The sequence below is a fragment of the Littorina saxatilis genome, linkage group LG17 (assembly GCF_037325665.1).
Source record: "Littorina saxatilis isolate snail1 linkage group LG17, US_GU_Lsax_2.0, whole genome shotgun sequence".
In the NCBI taxonomy this organism is placed as follows: domain Eukaryota; kingdom Metazoa; phylum Mollusca; class Gastropoda; order Littorinimorpha; family Littorinidae; genus Littorina; species Littorina saxatilis.
The window spans coordinates 18,694,975-18,718,794 of NC_090261.1; the positions used below are offsets into that span (position 1 = coordinate 18,694,975).

Here is a 23,820-nt window from a genome sequence, read left to right on the forward strand (position 1 = left end):
GATTGGTCTATGCTCTATCGAGAACTAAAACTCAGCCTCTGTGTGTGTGTGTGTGTGTGTGTGTGTGTGTGTGTGTGTGTGTGTGTGTGTGTGTGTGTGTGTGTGTGTGTGTGTGTGTGTGTGTGTGTGTGTGTGTGTGTGTGTGTGTGTGTGTGTGTGTGTGTGTGTGTGTGTGTGTGTGTGTGTGTGTGTGTGTGTGTGTGTGTGTGTGTGTGTGTGTGTGTGTGTGTGTGTGTGTGTGTGTGTGTGTGTGTGTGTGTGTGTGTGTGTGTGTGTGTGTGTGTGTGTGTGTGTGTGTGTGTGTGTGTGTGTGTGTGTGTGTGTGTGTGTGTGTGTGTGTGTGTGTGTGTGTGTGTGTGTGTGTGTGTGTGTGTGTGTGTGTGTGTGTGTGTGTGTGTGTGTGTGTGTGTGTGTGTGTGTGTGTGTGTGTGTGTGTGTGTGTGTGTGTGTGTGTGTGTGTGTGTGTGTGTGTGTGTGTGTGTGTGTGTGTGTGTGTGTGTGTGTGTGTGTGTGTGTGTGTGTGTGTGTGTGTGTGTGTGTGTGTGTGTGTGTGTGTGTGTGTGTGTGTGTGTGTGTGTGTGTGTGTGTGTGTGTGTGTGTGTGTGTGTGTGTGTGTGTGTGTGTGTGTGTGTGTGTGTGTGTGTGTGTGTGTGTGTGTGTGTGTGTGTGTGTGTGTGTGTGTGTGTACGCCCGGCATGTGGTTGTGTTACTGAGTGTGTGTTACTGCATGTCTCGCAAGCGTTCAAATGTGACATTTCTGTTGGCAACAATGTTCTCAAGAGAATAACTGTGATGAGACGTTTATCTTTATCATCAGATGACAATTTCTTCAAAGGAAGAATGATAAAAGAGCTTAAATATTTTTGCTCCCGATGTGTGGTGAGATCAAAGGCAGGTGCATTGTAATAACTAGTTGGCCTGGTGACCTCTGGTCAATGACCCATACTTGTCAGCTTTCTTTCTTTATTTGGTGTTTAACGTCGTTTTCAACCACGAAGGTTATATCACGACGGGGAAAGGGGGGGGAGATGGGATAAAGCCACTTGTTAATTGTTTCTTGTTCACAAAAGCACTAATCAAAAAATTGCTCCAGGGGCTTGCAACGTAGTACAATATATTACCTTACTGGGAGAATGCAAGTTTCCAGTACAAAGGACTAACATTTCTTACATACTGCTTGACTAAAATCTTTACAAACATTGACTATATTCTATACAAGAAACACTTAACTCTTACCAGTTCGCTCCCTTACCCATCGTAAGCAAGCTTACGATGCCCCGCCCCCTGTAGTTTTCCACTGACCAATTATCTAATTATCGAGAACAAAAATTGGTTATTTTACATTGGATGGGTCGGACAGTGGATAAACTCATATGTTAGACACACTTTATGACAGAAACAAGCTGGGTTTTTGTTATAAGTTAGTTATAGGAATGCATTATTAGGCCAAAAAAAAAAATAGTCTGTTAACAGTAACATAGGCCAAAAAAATAGGGTCGGTAGGTTGGGCCTTTTTTTTCTTCCCAAAAAACATATTTTTAAGTTATTTTGCCAAAAAACCAAGACTTTTTTTTTTTCTCCCCAAAAAAACATTTTTTTAAGTTATTTTGCCAAAAAACAAAGACTTTTTTTTTCTTCTCCTTAGGCATGCGTATGTCATGAAACGTCCAACTTTGAAATTTGGGTGGGGGTATTCAGGTGACAATAACTTTTTTGTTTATCAGCAAAACTCAATAAAACTTTGCTATTGTAAAATGAATGCCAAAACAGACTAGTTAGCAGCATATCTAAAATAAACTGAACACAAAAAAATGTCTTCTTTGTGTTTGTCACGTGTTCCAAAAAATGGGCGTACAAATTTCAACAAAAATCATGTTGTCACCCCCATAACCTTTTTTACCTTTAAAGATAGCACAATTCTCTTTGCAAATATGAAAAGCTTATTCATTTTCCTTTCATTTGATATATAACTTTCTATATTTCATTTAGAATATGACCCCAGATAGCCACTCGGCAAGTAGGCACCAACAGCACTGTAAAATATGCCCTAAAACCCCCGAACTGGTAAGAGTTAACAAGGGTAAAAGGAGAAACAGAATCCGTTAATCGCCTCTTACGACATGCTGGGGATAAATTCTTTCTCGTCCCAACCAATAACCCTCCCCCTAACCCATGGGGGGCACTTGTCAGCTGATACCAGCTGCCTGCCCCAGTTTACCGACACTGACCTTCTTACCCCTGACCTTCTCAACCCAGTCAATGACAGAGATTTATCTATGAGACCTGAAGTTTGAGAGGAAACTCTGCCAGAGTGATACAACAACACACACATCATTTGGAACGAGAGAGAGAGAGAGAGAGAGAGAGAGAGAGAGAGAGAGAGAGAGAGAGAGAGAGAGAGAGAGAGAGAGAGAGAGAGAGAGAGAGAGAGAGAGAGAGAGAGACAGAGAGAGAGAGAGAGAGAGAGAGAGAGAGAGAGAGAGAGAGAGAGAGAGAAGGCGAAGGCGAATTTTTATTGCATCAAACACAATGTGTATGTACATGGGGGAGAAAATAATTTGCAGGTGAACAAAGTGGATTTGACCGTCCGGAAGCAAGGCAACTTAAAATCAACACATAGAACAAGAAGTAAAAACAGAAAAAAATACAGTAAGATGAAGACAAGGTCTATTATACAATTGATTTTCTCTTTGTCTAAACGCTTAGAACAGATAATTTGACAATGCAATCAGTCGTAATTTATTGTCAGTCTGTAAAATGTGTGCATGCCGATGTGGCATGCATTCACCTATTTTGTTGTTGTGAATACTTTTTGCTTCAGCCATTTTATGGTGTGAAGCAAGTGGACCGTGTTATCATGGCACCTTGTTGTGACCTGTTTTTTGTGGAGCGTTATTTAACTATTTTTTACGTGTGAGACTCACGTGCTCCTTGTTGTGACCTGGTTTTGGTCGGAGCGTTGCAAAACTGCGTCGTTAGTTTTAGAATACGCGTGAGATTCACGTGCTCTTTTCCGTGTCCTGGTTTTGGAGTGAGCCCTGCGAAACTGCGTTGTAAGCTTTAGAATACGTGTGACTCACGTGTTTTTAGTTTTTAATGTCAGCTAGTTCCTTGATCTTCTTTCTGTAAAATATACCGTTTTAAGTTTTGAGCATGCACGAAGTGCGTGATCGGTTACTGATTGGTTGTAAAATAGTAGTCTCACCCGATTCTGTCTTAGGAATGTTGTTGGTTGGTCAATATGGTGACCTTTTACCTTTAAATAACTATTCCATGTTAGGTTTTTGTTTTCTATAAATATTACTGTTTGACTTCCTCTCTTGAGTCGATCTGAGGGTTTTTATGGAAGAGTTTGGATGTTTTATGTAACGTATCAAAGTTAGCAAGTGAGCTGATGGAGTTCTTCTTGTACTGTCTTAAAGTTTGGATATTGTCAACGTGAACGTGTTTTAGATACAGTTTTATTGAAAGTTGTGAATTGTTTTGTGCCCTTCGTTGAGAGGCTACAGTTTTGGTACTCTGGTCAACCCACACAGCGCATAAGGTAATTTTGTTGTTACTTGTTTGTGTTGTATTTTGGTCGCCATTTTGTAATGACTTTGTGAGTTGTTTATGTATAACGTGAGTTGAAAGTCTGACATGTTGTAGTGTTTCTTTATTGTGTGTTCAACTATTCTAGTTCTGTGAAACGTACAGCAATGCTTTGTAGACGCTAGAAAGTCGCTAATGTTTATAATGATAACTTGTGTTTTCTGTGATTAACGAAGTTCGAAGTGAAACGTTTTCTCCGACTTATCCTAGCCTTACGTTAAAGGAATTTAGGTAAAAGAGCTTGCGGTCTGTGGTGATCGTTTGTAAACGAGCTTATTTCTAATAACGCTATTGGGGGAAATTGGATGAGGAAATATCTTGTTTGTGATTTTGATTAACGCAGGAACGTTGTCGTTTAGAGACTTTTTAGTATGACAGTTTGCTTTGTATTCCTGGCCTGATGAGTCAACGTTTTGTATTCTCTTGAAAGTAGCCATTTTGGTTTTAAACGTATTTATGCTAAGTTTCTTGAGTATTCTTAGTGTTTATTATATTGTTTAACGTAAAGAACGTAACCCTTTATTACTGTTAAAGGATTAACCAACGAGTGTTTGGTATTGTAATTTTCTTGTCTGTTTGTTTTCGCCTGTCTTGTGATTGTTTATTTTTCCCTTTTTGTTTCTTGCGTTTTGTTTATGCATTTTTGATATCTTTGCCATGTCTAATACTTTGTTTTCTTTTCTCTTTTTCTTTCTGTTTAGTTTTTTATCGCAATACGCAATATGCAATACTGAATTACGCAATACATAGTACTGTAATCAATATACAATACTGATCAGATGTAAAGTAATAAACCAGTATTTTTGCGTTATCGCTTGTAACCTGTGTTTGTCATTTCGAGAAGATTCAGCAGCTATCTGTTTAAGAGCATGCTTCTTCTTGGCGCTATCGGCCATTGCAAAAGACTCACAAAAATTTTTGGAACAAAAAATTTTCAAGTCCGAAATGCGGCCAAATTGACGCCAAAATTTCAACAAAACAAGGAAAGACCTCACCCCACAGGATAGCGAAGCCAACAACGAAGCGAAGAACCCAAGGGGAAGAGCCCAAAGTCAAAAGACCAAGGACAAAGGCTGTAAACAGCCGGAGCGTACAATAACAGCGACCAACTTCGTAGAACGCTGAGTTTGGAATGATTACAAATGGCGGCGTATGCGCACGCATACGGAAGGCAGCCTCGATCTCCGGCTGGCCTTGACCTCTTGACGGGTCATGGTCACTCTTTTTTTAGAGGCGTCTTCCTTGTTACCAAGGGGACGCGTACAGCGTTACCAGCACTGAACTAGGGTTAATTGCTATATGTGAGTTGGGTAAGATATGTAATTTAATGACGATTTATTGATCAAAGGCCGTCGACCAAGAGAGAGATAGGATAGTTTTGAAAAGAAAAAATTTGCCTGAGGAAAAATCTGTACTATTGTGGGGCTTTACTTGACTGAATATGTAAAAAAAAAAAAAAAATTAAATCAAAAATTAATAAATGACCGGTCCCGTTTTTTTCGGGGTTCAAGGTCTTTGCGATGTAGCCGAATTTGCGATTTAGTGGACTGCGCTTTAGTGGAAGTCCCCTGTATCTATATATTTTCGGATTCAGGAATTGATGAGTAATATAATGCAATCATTTTTATATCTGTTAGACAAAATATGATTTTAATGACAACTTCAATTCACAAACTAATTAATTATTTTTTAAGCTGATATGAATTTCCATAGTCTGGACTGCGTCGTAGATTGCTTGACCAAAATTTCAATCGATTTGAGTAAAAAATGATGTCACGACAGTGCGGCCTCAACTTTTTCAAAAAGCTGGATAATGATATCATTGAAGACATTTATAAAAAAAATGAAATAACAAGTCTGGGGTATTATCTTCAAGAACTCACATGCAAAGTTTCATTGAAATGTGTCAGGTAGTTTACTAGTAATAGCTGTGCATGTACACACACACACAAACATACATACATACATACACCATGACCTCATTTTGATTCTCACTCTATGTTAAAACATTTAGTCAAAACTTGACTCCAGGGTTTCATTTACTAGTGCGCCTTGCGCCATTGGCGCATAACATCTCAAAATGTCCCATTGGAATTGCCTTCAGTGCGTCAAAGGGCGCACTGAGATTACGTACCACTGCGCCACCCCATGTACACTTTTCACGGGAGTACAATGTTCGGAATGAGCTAGACAAAAACGCGCGCCAAGCCGAGCAACTTGCGAGTTTGTAAAATGCAATGTGATTTGCTTTTAAAATGTAATTCATTAGTATTCAACCAATTCTGCAAACTATCTGTGCTTGCGCGATTACCTCTGTGGAAACTGTCAACAGAAGCGATATCGATCGAAACACAGACAAACACACACACACACTAACCGGATACACTGGCAAATTCTCATATCATCATATGGCACTAAATAGCCCTATTTTGCATCTTTCGACAAAAGCATTTTCGGACCGCCTTGCCTGCTTTGTGCGTTTTGCCTTCGACTATGTAATGTCCCATCAGAATTTAGTTGAGGGGGACAAATGTCCCATTGTCTTTTTATTCCAGGCTAAACCTTGTGACTCCATGTAATGAGAAAACAAAATTAGAACAAAAAAACAAAAAAATAATTCTTGGAAAAATCAGAAAGAGAAAACAGCCAACTTACCTTTACTGAGCGAGGTATCCTGATTGGAGGCCACCATGTCTATGTGCAGGGAGTCCCTGTCTGGCGTGGGGCTGTCCTTGGGCTGACTGTCACTTATCATCTCTGTTGGAGACGGTGACCGACTACCAGACTTTGATCGTGCAGAGTGCATAGAGGTGGGGGATGGGGTGCAAGATTCTGCACACAGAAACAAGTGTTTGTGCTAACCTGAAAATACCACTATAATACCTGTTTCATGTTAATTACTTATGAAGGATAAACAACTCATTGTTATTGTTATTGGTTTTCATTTGAAATTACTGGAAAAGAAAATTTGTCATACAAAACTAAACCTTATGGCTGCATGGTTACAGTGGAACCACCCATTTACGACTTTGGAAAAATGTTGAAAATAAGGTCTTAACACTATTGTGACTAGCACTGCCACGGCGTTGACGTCCTGCCTGCCCAAGCTTGCCACCAAGAAACTTACCAAAAATCAGTAACTGTAAAGAAATCTGTCTAGCAAGCTTGAATTAAGTCCAATCACCACCAAATTTTTTGTACTAATTAAAAAATGGATGCCCAGTTCAGTCGTGCTATTTATAAGTTTGTCAAAGGGGGGGTGAAAGGGGGATAATTTGTGTTTTTTAACGTTTTTTTGTGTGTGTTTTCTTTTCCACTGCTTTTTTAAAAGTTATTTTTTAACAGAAAGTATTATAAATAATTTTATAACCAAACAAGGTGTAAAACCTATGAATTAGCTGAAATATTGTTAAAATTCTACACAGAAATAAGGAGACAGTACAAAGAAAAAAACAAGCAAATCCCGCATTCACTCACAGCATCCTGACTCAAATGAAACAAAACTGTGACACTCACCAAATGATGTCTAGGTAATCCATATTGAATATAATTAGTCACATTTTCACAACAAAGTCCCAACTGTACACCTATGAACATTTCCAAAAAGATTAGGACGCTCCAGCCATCCATTGTTATCAGTGCTGCCACGCCCCCCTTGCAACTACACATTCGAAGATTCATGCAGTGCCACCCTAACACGTGTAGTTTGCTGACTCATACTAGCAACACTGAACAGGACTGTTTCTTCCTCAATATCACTGCTATTATCGCTTTCTTGAGGCGAAAACAACACGTCGGAATCATGATCTACAGGGTCCTCAAGATCCAACATCCGGAGAATCTCCTCCCGTGACAAGGCTCGCCTTCGATTCATTTTTTTTCTCGAAAAAACCACACAAATCAGGCTAATTTTACATATGGCGGAAGGGCACGCAAAGTGTGTCAAGGGAAACAACTCAATTTACTGCAAGCTTCAAAAACCGGGAAGCAATCACGAGTCGTGTAACCTGTATGGCTGTTACTGATTTATAAGCGTCCCGTCCATGGGCGTGTCAGCGCTGTTACTGATTTATCAGTGTCCCGTCGCGAAAGTGTTAACAATAAGGTCTTGAGTTTTGGGGGCGGTCATGAACTTGGTTGTAGTGTACGTACTGTCATGTTTACACACAAACACACCCACACATGCAGTTTACTGTCATATCAACACACACACACACACACACACCCAAACACATTACAGCAGAACAACTTTAACTCAAATTTCAAAGAAAATTTACTAATGGCGTAATGCTCGCTCCCCGCTGACATTTGACACTGTGGCGTGTTAACCAACCAGTGAAATACGAATGTCCTAACTCGATGGAAAGCATAACGACTTTTCTCCCGAATCATCTTTCCGCTCACAGGAATGTTTCTTCGCCTTGCATCGCTAAACTAGTCCCATACACGATCGTTGAGGTCTTCGAACAGGCACCTCTCTTTGCGTACTTTCGCTTCGCTATCCTTCTTGCCATCTCGATAACACCGAGTCCTTATCCTTGATGATACACAGGATTTGCGTCTTCCCGACTCCTAAGGAAGTCGCCACGGATTGCCATTTCGCTCGATTACTTTAGCTCTCTACTCAAGAGTCGGCGCTTTTCTCTTTCTTTCGCGAATCTTCGTTTGTCAACAAGTCGTCGGAAAAATGACAAGATAGCGTACAGAGGAAAACCGGATGTATTAGGATCTCGCGCGCGTGAGATTTTGGTGGTTTTTTTTCGTCTCGCGATAGTAGGAGGAGCGAGAACTGCCATGTTGTGTTTTCGTCTGCTCGAAATGTGCACGAAAGTGTAAATCATCCCAAAAAGCTTGGTCGTAAGTCGCGTTTTGGGGTGAGTCGTCCACTGTGGGTTCATTATATAGTAAAATGCATCCGTGGTGGCAAAATCGGTCGTAAAAAGGGAGTACCGTATTTGACGGATTACAAGACGCACCGTTATATAAGCCGCACCCCCGACTTAAAAAAAAAAAATTGGGACGAGCCACGTATAGGCCGCGTCACTATATTAGCCGCCGTCGAAAAAAATATAATCAGATCGTGTCAATCAATCAAAACAACTAGGCAAACGAAAGTACGGTATTTGGCGAAATCGGCTCCGAGAATAAACAAGTGAAACAAAGAAGAAAAGTGAAAAAGTTTGAAGAAAAATATCCAACAAACACATGTACAAAGGTGTCTACCGTTCAGTCAGCCTGGTCGGAACCATCAGATTCTGCTGCGGAGAAGCCAGAAAAGTCACTTTCCTCGCTGTCGGACACAAACAGCGACATGATCGCTTCATCCAGAACTGAAGAAGTCGAAGTCGAGGCCGAGGGGGTGACGTCATCATCGGAGCTTGAATCGGTCCAGCTCGTGTCGTCTGCTGTAGGTGCTGCGATGATCTCTGCTCTCAGTTCGGTCTCCAACTCAGGCCATTTCGCGTTTCTTCCTCGGAAAGCCTTCCTGTTTTTCTTGCATATCGAGAGTTGCTGGCGGACGGATCGCCATCGTCGCACCATGGATTCATTTATTCCAAGCTCAAAAGCAGCGCGCCTATTGCCCTTGTCATCAGCCAGTGCAATCGCCTTCAGTTTGAACGCTGCATCGTACGCGATTCTTTTGGTCATCGGCATCGTAAATCCAGTACAGTTGTGTCAGTGCAGTGCAAAAGTGTTTCATTAGGTGAATGCTATTCAAGTTTAGGTAACGTTTTAGCCGCATCTTTTTTATAAGCCGAAATGCAATTATTTTTGAAAAAAAGTCGCGGCTTGTAGTCCGTCAAATACGGTAGTCGCAAAAAGGGGGGTCGGTAAGGGGGAGTTCTACTGTACAACTAAATTTGACTGGTGTCATGACAGAGTATTAAGTGTTTATCAATACTATTAATTTTTGTAACATTTTGGTTTTCATGTACTGCTTCGGGGTTCCAATACCATAGGTGTACACACATACAAAGTCTGACCTCTTGCATGGTAGAAGTGGTCGTTGGGATGATGGTCAGCAATGCCAGGCATGACGTCACTGCCAGGTAAGGAGGCCAGTTCGGCTGTGCACACTGCCGTGATGCAGGCCACCTCTGGGTCCTCCACACCCTGGCCTGCCAGTGACACTGCACACCAACCAAGTCTGGATCACACTCATATTCTTCATTTGTACTTTTCATGAAACGCCTGATGGCACCAACTCGGTCCTCCTACCTACACTTTGATTTCCATTCCTCTCACAGTGTGGTATTATGATACATGTATTATCTTCTGACTCTCAATGTTTCGATTGGGCCAGGGATCTGCATTGACAATGTACGATTCTGTGCTGACATGAACCAGTTAAGTAGAGTAGTTCAAACTGATGGTCACATGAATGGGTGTTTTTTTCAACTTAAAAAGGTATTTTTAACAATTTTTGTCAATGGGTGGGAGCCCAAAATGTTGCCAGGACTGAACATTTTGGAAGGCCGGTGTCCAGGGGCCGCTAAGGCTCCGGCGGGGCGCAGGGGCAGCGCCCTTGCTGCGGGGTCTAGGGGGGCAGCGCCCTCCAGCCGAAAATTAATTTTAGCATTATACTTATAGGGAGGGTTTAGGTGGCCTCTCCTGACTCTAAATCTTAGAACAAACAAGCTTTTTAGAGATGCATAATATATAAATCTTGTAAACTTGAAGGTATTTGTAACTGACCAGCTGAAAATGAATTTGAGCAATTCAAGAGGGGCAATTTGCATGAGCCTCTCCCAGCTTTAAAACTGAAAACAGCAAACAAACAAAAATTAAAAAAATAAGTGGGGATGAATGCACAAAATCAAAAACCTCTATACTTGAAGATGTTTGGCTGTATCACTCTTGCTGGGGGGTCTACAAAAACAAGTGGTAAACAAATTTCAAGAAGGGGTTTAGTTAGCCTCTCCTCACTTAAACAAAAACTTAAAATTGAAGCTGCACAAAATTAACAAATCTAGTAAACTTGAAGGTATTTGTAACTAACCAGCTGAAAATAAATTTTAGCAATTAAGAGGTGCTATTTGAGCCTCTCCTGGCTTTAAAACTGAAAACAGCACACACACATTTTTTTTGGAGGGGGGGGGGGGGGGGGGGCATGTCCCTAAAAGGCTCTTGTGCCTGTGAGGACGTAAAACTTAAGTAACCAACCGAGTTTTCAAATAGATAGCAACTAAGATGCCACATTCCCCAAAATGACATGATATTGCTGCCCTCTACATGTCACTAAAACCTTATTGAGATCGGTCTGGGACATGGTGAAAGGTGGCTGATTTGGCACAACCACATGGATCACACAAACCCAGTGTAAACAACAGCTGCAAGGGATTAACAAAAAAAAGGTATAAAAAAATTTAAATTCTTTTTTTAATTAAAAAAAACATTAAAAAAAAATAAAAATAAAAAAAAAGGGGAAAAAAAAAGTTCCCAAATTCTTCCTGGGACGGAAATCCATCTAGGACGGAAGAAATCCCACCCCTGTCAATACAAAACTAGTGAAATAAACTATCAATGTAAGATTTTTCTGCATCTTTTCATGATCTTAGGAGTCAATGCCTAGCAATTGTGCGGAAAATCTCACATGTGCTGAGCTAATTTCAGCTATCCAAACACAGTCAAAGAGACTTAAAGAGTTGGCTGCAACCTCAGCCATCTCTTTAATTTTATATCAAAGTCATCCAGAAATGTTACCAAGATGTTAAAAACAAATAGTAGGAACTTGTTTCAATTGAAATTTTTTTTCATTGGTTTCACCTCAAGAACTTCTTACAGACAGAATTCAGCAAAAAGTTGAGTAAAGGACAGTATTGTGACCAACAGATAAAAATTAACCCTTAAAATGAAACTCTCAATTAAAAATATCTCTAACTGGCAGAGTAAGGGTAAACATCTTGCGGGAAAAGCAAGACATCTAAAGGTTATAATGGACCTGTTTCCAGCGTTTACATGCTCATATCTGAGTTTTCCTACTCTTACGTGTGCACTGATTTTATAAATGCTGGTTTGCATCTGTGACAAAAAGATTCAAAGGTCGCTGTGTTATGATTCACACTATAAATTAAATTAAAATTAAAACCCCAATGCTCTTTTTATCTTTGTCAGAGTGACCCATTACTGCTTTTATGTCAGCCAGAGGTTATACCGGTTGGGCAAGGAGTAGGACGCATTACAAATGAAATAACAGGAACTTCTGGAAGGAAGCATTCCTTTTTCTCAGGCAAATACTGATCTTACACACATTTTACTCAATGCACTAGTTCTATACACTTACATGCCCAGTATCAATCAAACAATCGTTCCACAGGCGCAACTGTTGCCCAAACTTTCCTATTCAGATCTAGAATATGGATTTTGAGTTGCAGTGTAAAGAAAACCATAGACCAAATAGCCTGGACCGCCAACAAGCTCTCTCTCCGCTCTTTCTCTCTATTACGAGGTAGCGGCCACCCCCATTTAGGAACGAAGAGAGGTACAGAAAAGCGTGCTATCTTTCTCAGCGCAACTACTACCCCGCTCTTCTTGGCCTTTCAGAAATCAGGGGGATGTCATATCCGGTGTCGATTGTAAACATGGACGAAGTTGCCGAGGTAAGTTCTGAAAATGCTAAAATAAACTCAGCTAAAGTGCATATGGAACATGTTTTTCGATGAGTTTTGTTAAGTTTAGTTTGGAGTTTTGGAAAATCCAGTTCATTGTCACCTCCCATTGTCACAAATAACTGGAGCGTGCTTTCTTTTCACTGTCTTTCAAACCGGACGCTAAGCGCCCCTGTGAAAATCGAGCGTCGTAACCTCGAAGGGTCACGTGACGAGTTGACGGTCCAGGCTATTTGGTCTATGAGAAAACATACTGCAGTTGTTGGCAGAATGATTCCTTGACAAATAAATTATTATCATCAACATTTTTGCATTCTAATTCAATGCACTCAAAACTTGTGAACGTGAAAGAGATTATATTTAAAATCTGAGTTAAAGCCAGTTCACAACAATTAAAGTGGAATCAAAAGTTTCACTAGTTATTCAACACAACAGAAACCAATAGAATATGAAAATGCTGACATTTAAACTCCAAGCCAAATCTGAGTCCTTCATGTACGAGTAAACTACTTATGTTTTATGTTCAACTTTGACAGCTTCGAAATGGACTCAACAATTCTCCACTCTAGTTTTCTTGTAGTTCACTGTTCAGATGTTTTCACCACAAGTATGAGATTTCTATTGAACAAAAGAGAGCAGAAAGCAAAAAAGACAGGGTCCATGAGTCAACATACCAGCCGTTGGGGTTGCAGATGTCTGGCTAGCTACGTCGCCACATGCAGTTAGCGCAGAGTTATCAACATCCTGGTCGGCACACCCATTGTCATTACTGTCACTAACAAAACTGGCGCCTGACACGAGACAAGTCAGTAACGTGTCACACACCAACATATACAGGCACACACGCAGACGGTGGACATCGCACACTCAAATTCATGTCAGCGAAAAAATCTGTCACTCTACTGTCTAAATGCGCAAATACAGTTTCTGCATGAAATACAATTCAGTGTAACCATATTTCTTCAGGAACTGGTCTGACAACAAACAAAAGACAAAAACAATTAAGGTATTGAAGTATTCAGTTCAACTAAGCTGAACTGTTGTTTGAGAGTTAGCCACAGTTATCTGATTTTCAAGTTAATTAAGGAAAACACTTTAACACACAAAGAAAAATAGAAAATCATCGACAAGTTACACTCTGACAAACTACTGAATATATCAACGCCGACATACACGCCTTATGAAGGTTAATTTTTCACATTCTGCAAGCTTCAATAATTTGATTACCCTATCGTACATTAGAAAAATGCAACAATATGCATGCAAAAAATGCACACACATTAACACACACCCTTGTACACCAATGTTTAAGTGTGCGCACATGCGTGCACACACACACATACATACACTAACACACACACATCTGGAGACTTATGCCCACACAGAGTAACTATTTAAAATCTCCTAACTACTAAATACAGCCGCAAAGCAAGTGGGATTTTGTTCAAACTGCACCCGCACTCAACTTCAAGAAATCCCACTATTGACTTGCCAAAACAAGCAAAAAGTCATGCAAAAAGGTTCATTTCATAGTTCAACTGCATAAGGTCACTAGTGTTCAGCTGTTATGCATTTTCTACATTTTAAGCAATAACAAAAGTTTATCTCCCTTGGAAACAGAAATTCAATGAAAAATGTCAAGTTTCAGAAACAGAAGCTAAACTTGTATTCGCCATACGTGTATTTTAAGTGATGCCATTTCTTTTGGAAAAAGAAATTTGTCTTTTAAACCAGAGCTGCAGGAAAAATCGAAAATCGAAAATTTCATAACTAAATTTTCATTTAATTAATATACTTACTCAACTCACATAAATGGCATTAACTTCAGTTCATTGCTAAGATATTGAAGTAGTACTCGACCCTGGTAAGGGGGGAAGTAACTCCCAAAGAAAAACAAAGTCCGTAGTCAAGGACGGGAGTCACCTCCCCTACCGGTAACCCGCGCATGCGCGGTCCTACTACCGGCCGTCATTCCCCCACGGAAACACACACCTGTAACACATATAATGTTAGAGGGGATGGATGGGAGGGTATAAACGATGTGAGTTGAGTAAGTATATTAATTAAATGAAAATTTAGTTATGAAATTTTCGATTCAATCACATATTCTTACCTCAACTCACATAAATGGCAGATTGCACATAAAGGCGGTGGGATACTCACATTAATCTCTTGGAAGTATCTGGCCTGCGGCAACCATAGCTGGGAGGCAGTTGGTACCGTCCGGGCGAGTGCTGGCGATGTCCCGGAGGTAGTAGCTGAGGAAGACATCTTGAGACGTCCAGTACGCAGCTTTGAGAACGTCTGACATCCTTCCAGACTTGAGGACAGCTAAGGAAGTTGCCCACGCTCGAGCCTCGTGTGTCCGAGGTGATCGAAGAGGAAGGACTGACTGCCCCCCCCCCCCCTTGTGTCTGCCACCACTGATAAGCATGCCTTATAAGCGTGGAAGACCATCTGGTAAGCGTGGTTTTTGCAATGTCTTTATTTCGGGCAGTATTAATCAAAATAAACAACAACTTCTGAGCTGATGCTCGAATCGGAGCGGTACGCAACAAGTAAGCCTTAAGTGCGCGTACCGGACAGTTAGAAAGATCCGGATCGCCGGGGGCTAAAATGTCCCGGAGAGGCCGAATGGAAATGATCGGTGAAAGTTGGTCAGGTTTTTGATTTTTAGCAAGAAAATCGGGACGGAAACGCAGTGAAACCGAGCCGTCTCTTTCAAAAGTGATATCACGGTCTAGGCCTGAGAGGACGTGGATCTCACTGCCCCTCCGCGCGGAAGCGAGCAGTATGAGCATGAGAGTTTTGCGCGTAAGGTCAGAAAGACTAGCGTCTTGTACAAAAGCACTAGAACGGAGAAATTCGAGTACTAGAAGAACGTCCCAAGCCGGGACAGAAGTTCTTTCCGTTGCAGAACTGAGGGCCGCGCCCTTTAGCACACTCGCGATGACTCCCCCGAGGGAGATGGAGCGCCCAAGTTGCTTAAGAGTAACGGAGATGGCTGAGCGGCGAACGCGCAAAGTGGACGCGGCGCGTCCCTGAGCGGAGAGCCATGCCAAGTGGTTTGCGACCTGTATTGATCACGGAGCGACCGGGACAACATTGTTGGCCGCACACCATCGAGTCCAAGCCAGCTAGTGCGACGAATAAACAGAGGAGGTGGAACGCCTGTGAGCCTTCTGGACTAAGTCCAAAGTAAGATCTGAGGCGCCTGAACGCTTCAGTGATCTCCGAACAGTCTCCAGGCGTGAAGATCCAGGAACTCGGGGCGATCGTGCAGAATGCCCGTCCTGGGCTGTAGAAGCTCCCCTCGCCGGAGGCTGAGCGGGATTGGCGGGCCGCTGGCGAGCCGCAGGAGGTCCGGGAACCAATGCTGACTGGGCCAGCGCGGTGCCACGAGAAGAAGGCGAGGCCGCTCTAAGTCGGCTTTTCGCAGGACCCTTCCGATGAGTGGAGTGGGAGGGAAGGCGTAAGCCACTAGCCCTGTCCAGCTGATCGTCATCGCGTCGATCTTCCATGCTTCCGGGTCCGGAAACGGGGAAACAAAGATCGGAAGGCGACGCGAAAATCTCGTGGCAAAGAGGTCGACCATCGGCCGCTCTACCTGCGCCCAAAGGCGGAGGAGCGCCTGATGTGTGATGGTCCACTCCGTGTGGAGGATCTGGGAGGACCGGCTGAGGGCGTCGGCCAGGACGTTCAGGCGGCCGGGCAGGTAGCGAGCCGAGATCAGGATCTGATGGCGGGCGCACCAAGAAAGAATCTCGCATGCTCGGCTGGACAACAGTTGAGATCGGGAACCGCCCTGTTTGTTGAGGTAGGCAGCAACTGTCGTGTTGTCGGTATGGATCAACACATGGGTGCCCCGGAGGGCGGAAAGAAAATGCTGAAGACCCAGAAAGACCGCCTCGAGCTCGAGGCGATTGATGTGCCAAAGCCGCTGCTCTTGTGACCACCGACCGGAAGTCGTGTGCGTGTCCACGTGAGCCCCCCAGCCCTTCTGAGACGCGTCCGAAAAGAGATGCGTGGAGGGAGGAGGAAGCGCTATGGGCACTCCCTGCAGAAGCCAAGGGGTGTTCATCCACTGAAGCGTGGTCTGCTGAAACCAGACCCCGAGCGGGACTGAGACGTCCCAGCCTTGTGACGTCGGATTCCAGACTGAACTGAGCGCCGCCTGAAACGGGCGCTTGTGGGATCTGCCTAGCGGAATAAGAGACGACATGGACTCCATCTGGCCCTGTACAGACGCAAGGGTCCGGGCTGGAGCTGACTGAAGCCCTAACAGGGAAGACAGAAGAGTCTGCAGTTTGTCTACCCGGCGTTGAGTGGGACGGACCGTCCACTCCCGTGAATCGAATACCATGCCAAGGTATGTAAAGGTCTGCGAAGGAGTCAGCTCGGACTTGCTGTGGTTGACTTGGAAGCCGAGATCCTGAGCCTGGGCAAGGACAAACTGAGTGTGCTGAAGGCACAGCGCTTCCTGCTGATGAAGGATCAGCCAGTCGTCCAAGTATGCCCTGAGACGAACCCCGTGCTGCCGAACAAGGGCACAAAGTTGGCGCACCACCATGGTGAACGCCCAGGGAGCAAGCGACAGCCCGAAGGGCAGGGCTCGAAACTGGAAGATTCGGTCCCCCCACAGGAAACGTAACCACTTCCGGTCCGCCTCGTGCATGAGGATATGGAAGTAGGCGTCCGTCAGGTCGACGGACGTCACCCAGTCGCCCGGGCGAAGCGCCTCCCTGACGGTTGCCGGCGTTTCCATGGTGAACCGAATTTTGCGCAAAAAGCGGTTCAGTGGAGAGAGGTCTAAGACTGGACGCCACCCACCGGAAGCCTTGGGGACAACGAAGATTCTTCCGTAAAAATCCAAGGAGGAGTGGTCGAGAACCTCCTCTATAGCCTGCTTCTGCAGCAAGAGAAGGATTTCCGCCTGAATTGCCTCCCGAGCGTCGAGGCTGGCCGGAAACCGGACAAAGGGGCCTTGCCTTCCTGCCAAGGAAGGCGGAACCCCGATCGAATCACCCCCATGATCCATAGGCTGCTTGTCCGAGACAGCCAAGCTGGAAGGGCCCGGGAGAGGCCGCCTGCTACCAAAAGGGTAGAGGCTGGGGGGGTGACTGGATAGGGGGCGTCTCATTGGGGGTTGGGCTTGCGCCCAGACCCCCGCTTCCCAAAGGAAGGCTTACGCTGGTAAGGGCGGGAGCGTGACCCACCCCTACCTGCTTGAGACGACTTCTGCCCCGAGGACTTGCCTGGAGCTGGTGCAGAACTCCGTGGTTTGTTACTGTGCTGCTTAAGAGCAAGTTCCGTCAGTTGCACCACATGTTGGTCACGGGTCTCCTCCGTTTGCTGCCGAAGGGCATCCAAAGAGCGTGATCCCAGCAACGCACCCTCTGAAAAGGGAGAGACTCTCAAAGAGTCTATGGTGGCCTTATCTGTCAGGCGGGAGCCGTTAAGAAAAGCCTCGCGCCTCCAAAACACCACCTGAGAGTAGAGCCGAGCAGCAAGGGTCATCTGACTGTCAGTGACCTTCGCGAGCGCCGCCAGGAGCATGGCAGCGTCAGTCTCAATGGCATCGTCACGAAACCTAAAAGGCTCGATGGACGAAGCGATGGCTCTCGTGAGAGACCGGATGAGCGTTTCCGCTGAGGAGGTCAGTTCAAGGGAAGACCGCCCGCTCTCCTCCAGCCCGAGAAGACTCTGTTCCGTACAAACGGAAGTCCTATCCCGGCTAAAACCATCCTGCCGCAAGCGAGCCAGTTCCGGAGTCACCGGAAGTGGAGCCGTGGGCAGCGAAAACGAGGAGAGAAGAGAATGTGGCCTGCTAGGCAGCCGCGATCTTCTTGAGTTGGCTGGGAGGCCGCCGCCTGCCTGAGCCGAGGCTAACCAAGGCTGGGCAGAAGGGGGGGCTTCCCCATGAGCAGCCAAAAGAGGGTAAGGTGTGCTAGCGTCCGCCAACACCTGAGCCATCACAAACGGGACGGACGGAGATTCGATGAAACGAAACTTCGCCCGCGTGTCCCCCGCGCCCGCAAAGTCCGCCAAAGCAGAAGGAGGGGGTGCGACAACAGTAGAGTCGGCTGAGACACCCTCAGGGAAGTACCGTGAGGTTATCTCCGCAGCCAACTCCAGAGTAGGGCCCAGTTTATTGGGAATCCGTAAGGGGGTAACGGATTCGGAACAATCCTCATCCCCTTTCTGATCCTCTCCAAAACCTTCCTGATCCCCATCGAAAAGAGGGTCCGGCAAACCGGAAACCCACCCATCCACGGAAGCGGAAGTGGCTAACGTCGGTTGAACAGTAGACGGAAGCGCCGCAAACTGTCCACCAACAGCACCGCCGACAACCGGAACCGCCGAGGCGGAACCGGAAGTCGGGGCCGGATGTCGATGCGTGACCAGGGACGGGATAGCAGGGACACTGCCACCGGAACCGCTAGCCCGCTGTCCTCCACCGGAAGTGCCTGCCACAGCACAACCGGAAGTCGAGGACGACAACCCGCGGGCAGGCCCGACCGGAAGCCCCGAGGGGAAACCAGAGGAGCCTACCCCCTGCGAGCTCGTAACAGGAACGGCGGCAGCCGGACCAAGAGCTACAGGTCGATGACCGCCGACAGAATCTTGCAGGCCAGAGCTGGACAAGCAAGACGCTGCTGCCTGCCCCCCAGAGGCCGGGACAGCCGAAACTGATCCCAGGGAGGCAAGCTGGCGCGCTTCGCCGCTCCCTAGTGCACCCGCCGCGTGATGGACGGTGTACTGCCGGGGAGGAGCCGTCTGCGAACCCGACGGAGACGCAAGAGCGTAACCAGGGAACGCAGGCACGTGTGAGCCCAACGCCGAAGCGCTAGAACCGGGCGGCGCTAAGGATGCGAACCCCCCTGAAAAGGCAGGGGAATCCGCTACCGAACCAGAAAAATCCGGTCCGAGATCAGCCGAAGTGATCGTCGCTGAAGGCCGCAGCCTAGAAAGTGAAGCCACCCCCCCCCACGCCAGGCGGGAGGGGAGCGACAGGCCTTTCCGCAGAATGCAAGGCAACCAAATCATGCTTCAAAGTAGCAAACATTGCCAAGATTTCTTCCCGAGACACGGACTCGCTAGGCCGAGGCGCCTGCGAGCGCGAGAGAGGAGAAGTAGCGCGTTCCTGCGTAGGAAAAACCGGTGACGGTGACGTGGAGTCAATCGAAACCCGTTCTGACTTCTTAGTCACCGGGTCAGTAACCAGAACTAAAGACGTAGCCTGTGACGAAGTTACAGAGGCACGCGTCTTTGATTTAGACTTAGACTTGTCCTTATCTTTCTCTTTACCCGGTGAAGAGAGCAGAGAAACAAGTTTGCCCTTGCTTTTAGAGCTTTTGTCCGCCATTTGCAATTTCAAACACGCGCACGTGGAGACGAATTACAACAGCGAAATTACTCAAACAAACGCAACGCGTAGCGAAGAGAAGTGAAACGATCTTACCTAAAGATAGCAACGCAAAGACCAGGGTCAAATGGCCTTCCACAAAAGGCCAAGGCAAAAAAGATGCCGGAGTACCACAACACGTCTGTGCTCGAGTGTTGAAGTGGGTGGAATGACGGCCGGTAGTAGGACCGCGCATGCGCGGGTTACCGGTAGGGGAGGTGACTCCCGTCCTTGACTACGGACTTTGTTTTTTTTTGGGAGTTACTTCTCCCCTTACCAGGGTCGAGTACTACTTCAATATCTTAGCAATGAACTGAAGTTAATGCCATTTATGTGAGTTGAGGTAAGAATATGTGATTGAATTTTTAATTAAATTTTCATTTGATTAATATACTTACCCGAATCACATAATAGCATTGACGCAGTCGAGATGCTAAGGTGCCTGAAAACGCTATCCCGTCTATAGTATAAGGGAAGCAACCCAAGCAAAAAAGTAGCAAGCTTGCTACCCAGGGTTGCCTCCCGTAGCGTGAGTCACGCCACAGATCTCGTATCCAATACGAGACACCCTCATTCGACTTCTAGAATACATAGAAACTAAAAGCGGGGAAGGTGGGAGGGAATTACCTATGTGATTCGGGTAAGTATATTAATCAAATGAAAATTTAATTAAAAATTTTCGATTAAATTACATATTCTTACTCCGAATCACATAATAGCAGATAACTCCAACAAGGTGGTGGGTAAGATCAAAAAAGTTCAAACTCACTCTAAAGTTCTGGAGAGACATAAACCAGCTGCCGCCAAGGAAGGAATGGACCGAGACCCATCCTGACCGAGGGCAGCAATGTCTGCAGAACCTGATAAGACAAAATCCGAGCGCCAGAAGCTGTGCGCAGGACATCATCCAACCTCCTAGACCAAGAAGGCCAAGGAGGAGGCCTAGGCCCTGGAAATGAGCTCGGGCCAAGCCGAGGGAAAGATAGCATATAGCTATGACAAGGCGGAGGGAAATAAAATCCCCTGCCAAGAAACTGGCCCACTGCCAAAAGTCAGGAAAGGATCCCGTGAGAAAGAAACCTCTGACTCACTTTAAACCCTTGCCAGGAACTGGCCCACTGCCAAAAGACAGCTAGGAGAGGACGGGGAGCCGAGGCCGGAGGGCGTCAGGCTGACGCTCAAAAACGGCCAAGGAGCAAAGCGAAAAGACGACCTGTCTCTCTGGCTGAAAGGAGTCGAATGCGGGTGTCTCGTATTGGATACGAGATCTGTGGCGTGACTCACGCTACGGGAGGCAACCCTGGGTAGCAAGCTTGCTACTTTTTTGCTTGGGTTGCTTCCCTTATACTATTGACGGGATAGCGTTTTCAGGCACCTTAGCATCTCGACTGCGTCAATGCTATTATGTGATTCGGAGTAAGAATATGTAATTTAATAAGCAGTCACAGTATCGTGCGAGGCGGGTTTTTCTCTTTTTTACATTTAGTCAAGTTTTGACTAAATGTTTTAACAAAGACAGGGAATTGAGACGAGGGTGTGTGTGTGTGTGTGTGTGTTTGTAAAGCAATTCCCAGAAAACTACTGGACTGATCTGCATTAAAGTTCCTGCAATTTTGATTACAGTGGAACCCCTCTCTAGCGACCTTGAAAATGTTGACAAAAATCGGTCCTTATGGAGGGGGGTCCTTACAGAGCGAGGGGGCGGGGTTAGGGGGCCACAAAGAAAGTCACCTCAGATTTTCTTAAAAAAAGAAAACAGAGAAGTTTGAGTTGCTGACAACCGTTTCCTCAAGCAAACTGCTTCGATTTCATGTTTGACATTGTCCATGGTTTCCACCAGTTCTGGTGCATGTACTACCCTGGCCAAGTTTCCTCTCAAGACATCAAAGAGACCGCCCCATAGGTTAAACTCCCCATAGGTTAAACTCGGTCACTGACCCCGGTGCAGGAAGTGTTTCCTCTCTCAGATATGAAAGGGGAACCACCTCTCATAGCTAAAACTGTGTCAATGACCCCTGGGAAGAAGGTCAGTGTCTATAAACAAGGCCACCCAGCTATCACAATGGACCTGCCTTTGATCTCGCCGCACACGCAGATCGGAAAATTCTTTTTTCTGGCAGCCAGGAACCAATCCCAAACCTTTACATTGACGTCAGAGTATGTTGTCTTCTGCCGCTTTGATCGCATTCGATCGGCATTGTCCCCACTTTCCCACCTTTTTAGAATGTTTACTTTGTCTTGGATAATTCTTTGAATTTACGATTTTCCAACATCAAGACTTTTTGCAATCGCGATGGCAGTTTCTCCCTTTTTGTGTCTGTTCACAACATTCACTCGATTTTTGAGAGTTAAATATTTTATTTTCTTTGTAGACGCCATGTCGATCTCCACTGCTCTTCTGTCCAAAGACTGTCTATTCTGACTGAATTGAACGGTGTATGTTGGTCACGTAAAAGAACTTTCTTGGCTCATGGTCCCGGGGAATCAACAAAGCTATATTGTCTTGATGGAAAAAAAGGCATTGCGTTAATTTCATTTTGTAAGTTTGATGGATTGATTAAATGTGGTAATTTCACTTCACAAGACTTGTTTTTTTCTTTTTTTTTCTCTTTCTTTTTTTCCCCATTTCTAGCACTGGAAAGTTTACTTCCGGTTTAAAGATTATTTCTGACCTTGACTTGACTTTAGTTTTAAAACTTTCAACAAACCAATGCTGCACTGCGTTCCTATCTCAGTTAATGCGCCGACAACAGCCTACACCTCACACATTCCCAGCACATCTATGAAAAAGCACACTCCAAGCCCTCACCTCTCAGCTTCTCTATGAGCTCCCGGGGATCCGCAATGTTGCCCTCGCTGCTGCTGCGCACCAGTATTTCTGACGTGCTGGATGCGCAGCGTGAGTGTGCAGGGGAAGGTTCACCGCTCAGCGAAAGCTGCTTGGTCAGATCCGGTCGCATTCGGCTGCCCCCTGCACCTGGGCAGAAGTGACGCACATGACATTTTGGCCAGGTGCACACTTGTATATTAAATTTCGCCTAGAAAAGCTTTTTCTTTCCATACATGTCAGTTACGTCCGAAAGAGGAATGAATGAACTAACTTTGCCAAAAAACATGAAATTGATTGATGCAGTTGTTTGTTTTTACGTAGCTATGGAAGTGTGAAAACGCCGGCGACGATCGCATGTGCGGTACCCGATTTTACTTGTACACAAATCAGGAGTGCTGCTGTACACATGTCGTGCCACTTCAAATATGCTATTGGATTTACACTCAGCAAACAAAAAGAGGAGACTTTGCTCTTTCCGTTGATAGGCGATTGAAATATGTCAGTTTCACGCCAGCCGATCTACGATACATTGACAATAGCCCTTTTTTTTCTGTGGAAAGCGGGACTCAGGATATTTTGTTTGAAGTTTTATTTGAATCACCCACGATCAGATTCTTTGTTCATTTATCTACCAATCCCTATGCTTGTTTTAAAATACACTGATAAAATACGACGATAAGGAGATTGTTTAGACCACCACTCCTCGAAAACCTCGGGTCGCACGGCCTCCCGTGTCACGCTGAATGTTAGGCATATTCTTTCTCAAATTTACGATTTTCATCATCATCATGTGCTTTTATTGGCATACGATTAATAAAACGACAGTACGAACGTGTTTTCGGCGACCACCCTTTATTCAAAAATTTTAGTAATAAATTTTCATTTGATTAATATACTTACCCAACTCACATATAGCAATTAACCCTAGTTCAGTGCTTAGCAACGCTGTATACGTCCCCTTGGTAACAAGGGAAGCCACTCTAAAAAAGAGTGACCCATCCCATAATGCCAGACTAACTTCCTGTCTGACTTCCGTATGCACGCGCATACGCCGCCATTTGCATCATTCCGAAACGCAGCCCAACTCACTACTTTTTTAGACCCAACCACACCCACAGCGGGGAGGAGGGAGGGAATAAACGATGTGAGTTGGGTAAGTATATTAATCAAATGAAAATTTATTACTAAAATTTTTGATTAAATTACATATCTTACCCAACTCACATATAGCAGATTGCTAATAGAGGTGGAGGGCACCTTATCAAAGCAGAAATAAAGAATCTGTCCTTCCGCTACCAAAGCAAGTAACGCAGAACAGCCAACCTATCTCAATGCCGAAACATCTTTGAGATAGACATAGACGAAACATCCTTAGAAAGCCAGTA

General features: G+C 45.0%; 1 protein-coding gene across 6 annotated transcripts in view; it reads right to left on the minus strand.

Moving 5' to 3' along the window:
• Window positions 1-23,820, minus strand: part of LOC138952779 (ral GTPase-activating protein subunit alpha-1-like) — a 499,987-nt gene that overhangs the window by 320,493 nt on the left and 155,674 nt on the right. For all 6 annotated transcript variants that reach the window (XM_070324510.1, XM_070324511.1, XM_070324509.1 and 3 more), the window contains 4 exons: window positions 22,415-22,576; window positions 12,875-12,991; window positions 9,576-9,722; window positions 6,247-6,423 (listed from right to left, as the gene is read on the minus strand). In XM_070324510.1, the coding sequence (XP_070180611.1) occupies window positions 6,247-6,423; window positions 9,576-9,722; window positions 12,875-12,991; window positions 22,415-22,576 (603 nt within the window). The remainder of the gene's footprint in view (window positions 1-6,246; window positions 6,424-9,575; window positions 9,723-12,874; window positions 12,992-22,414; window positions 22,577-23,820) is intronic.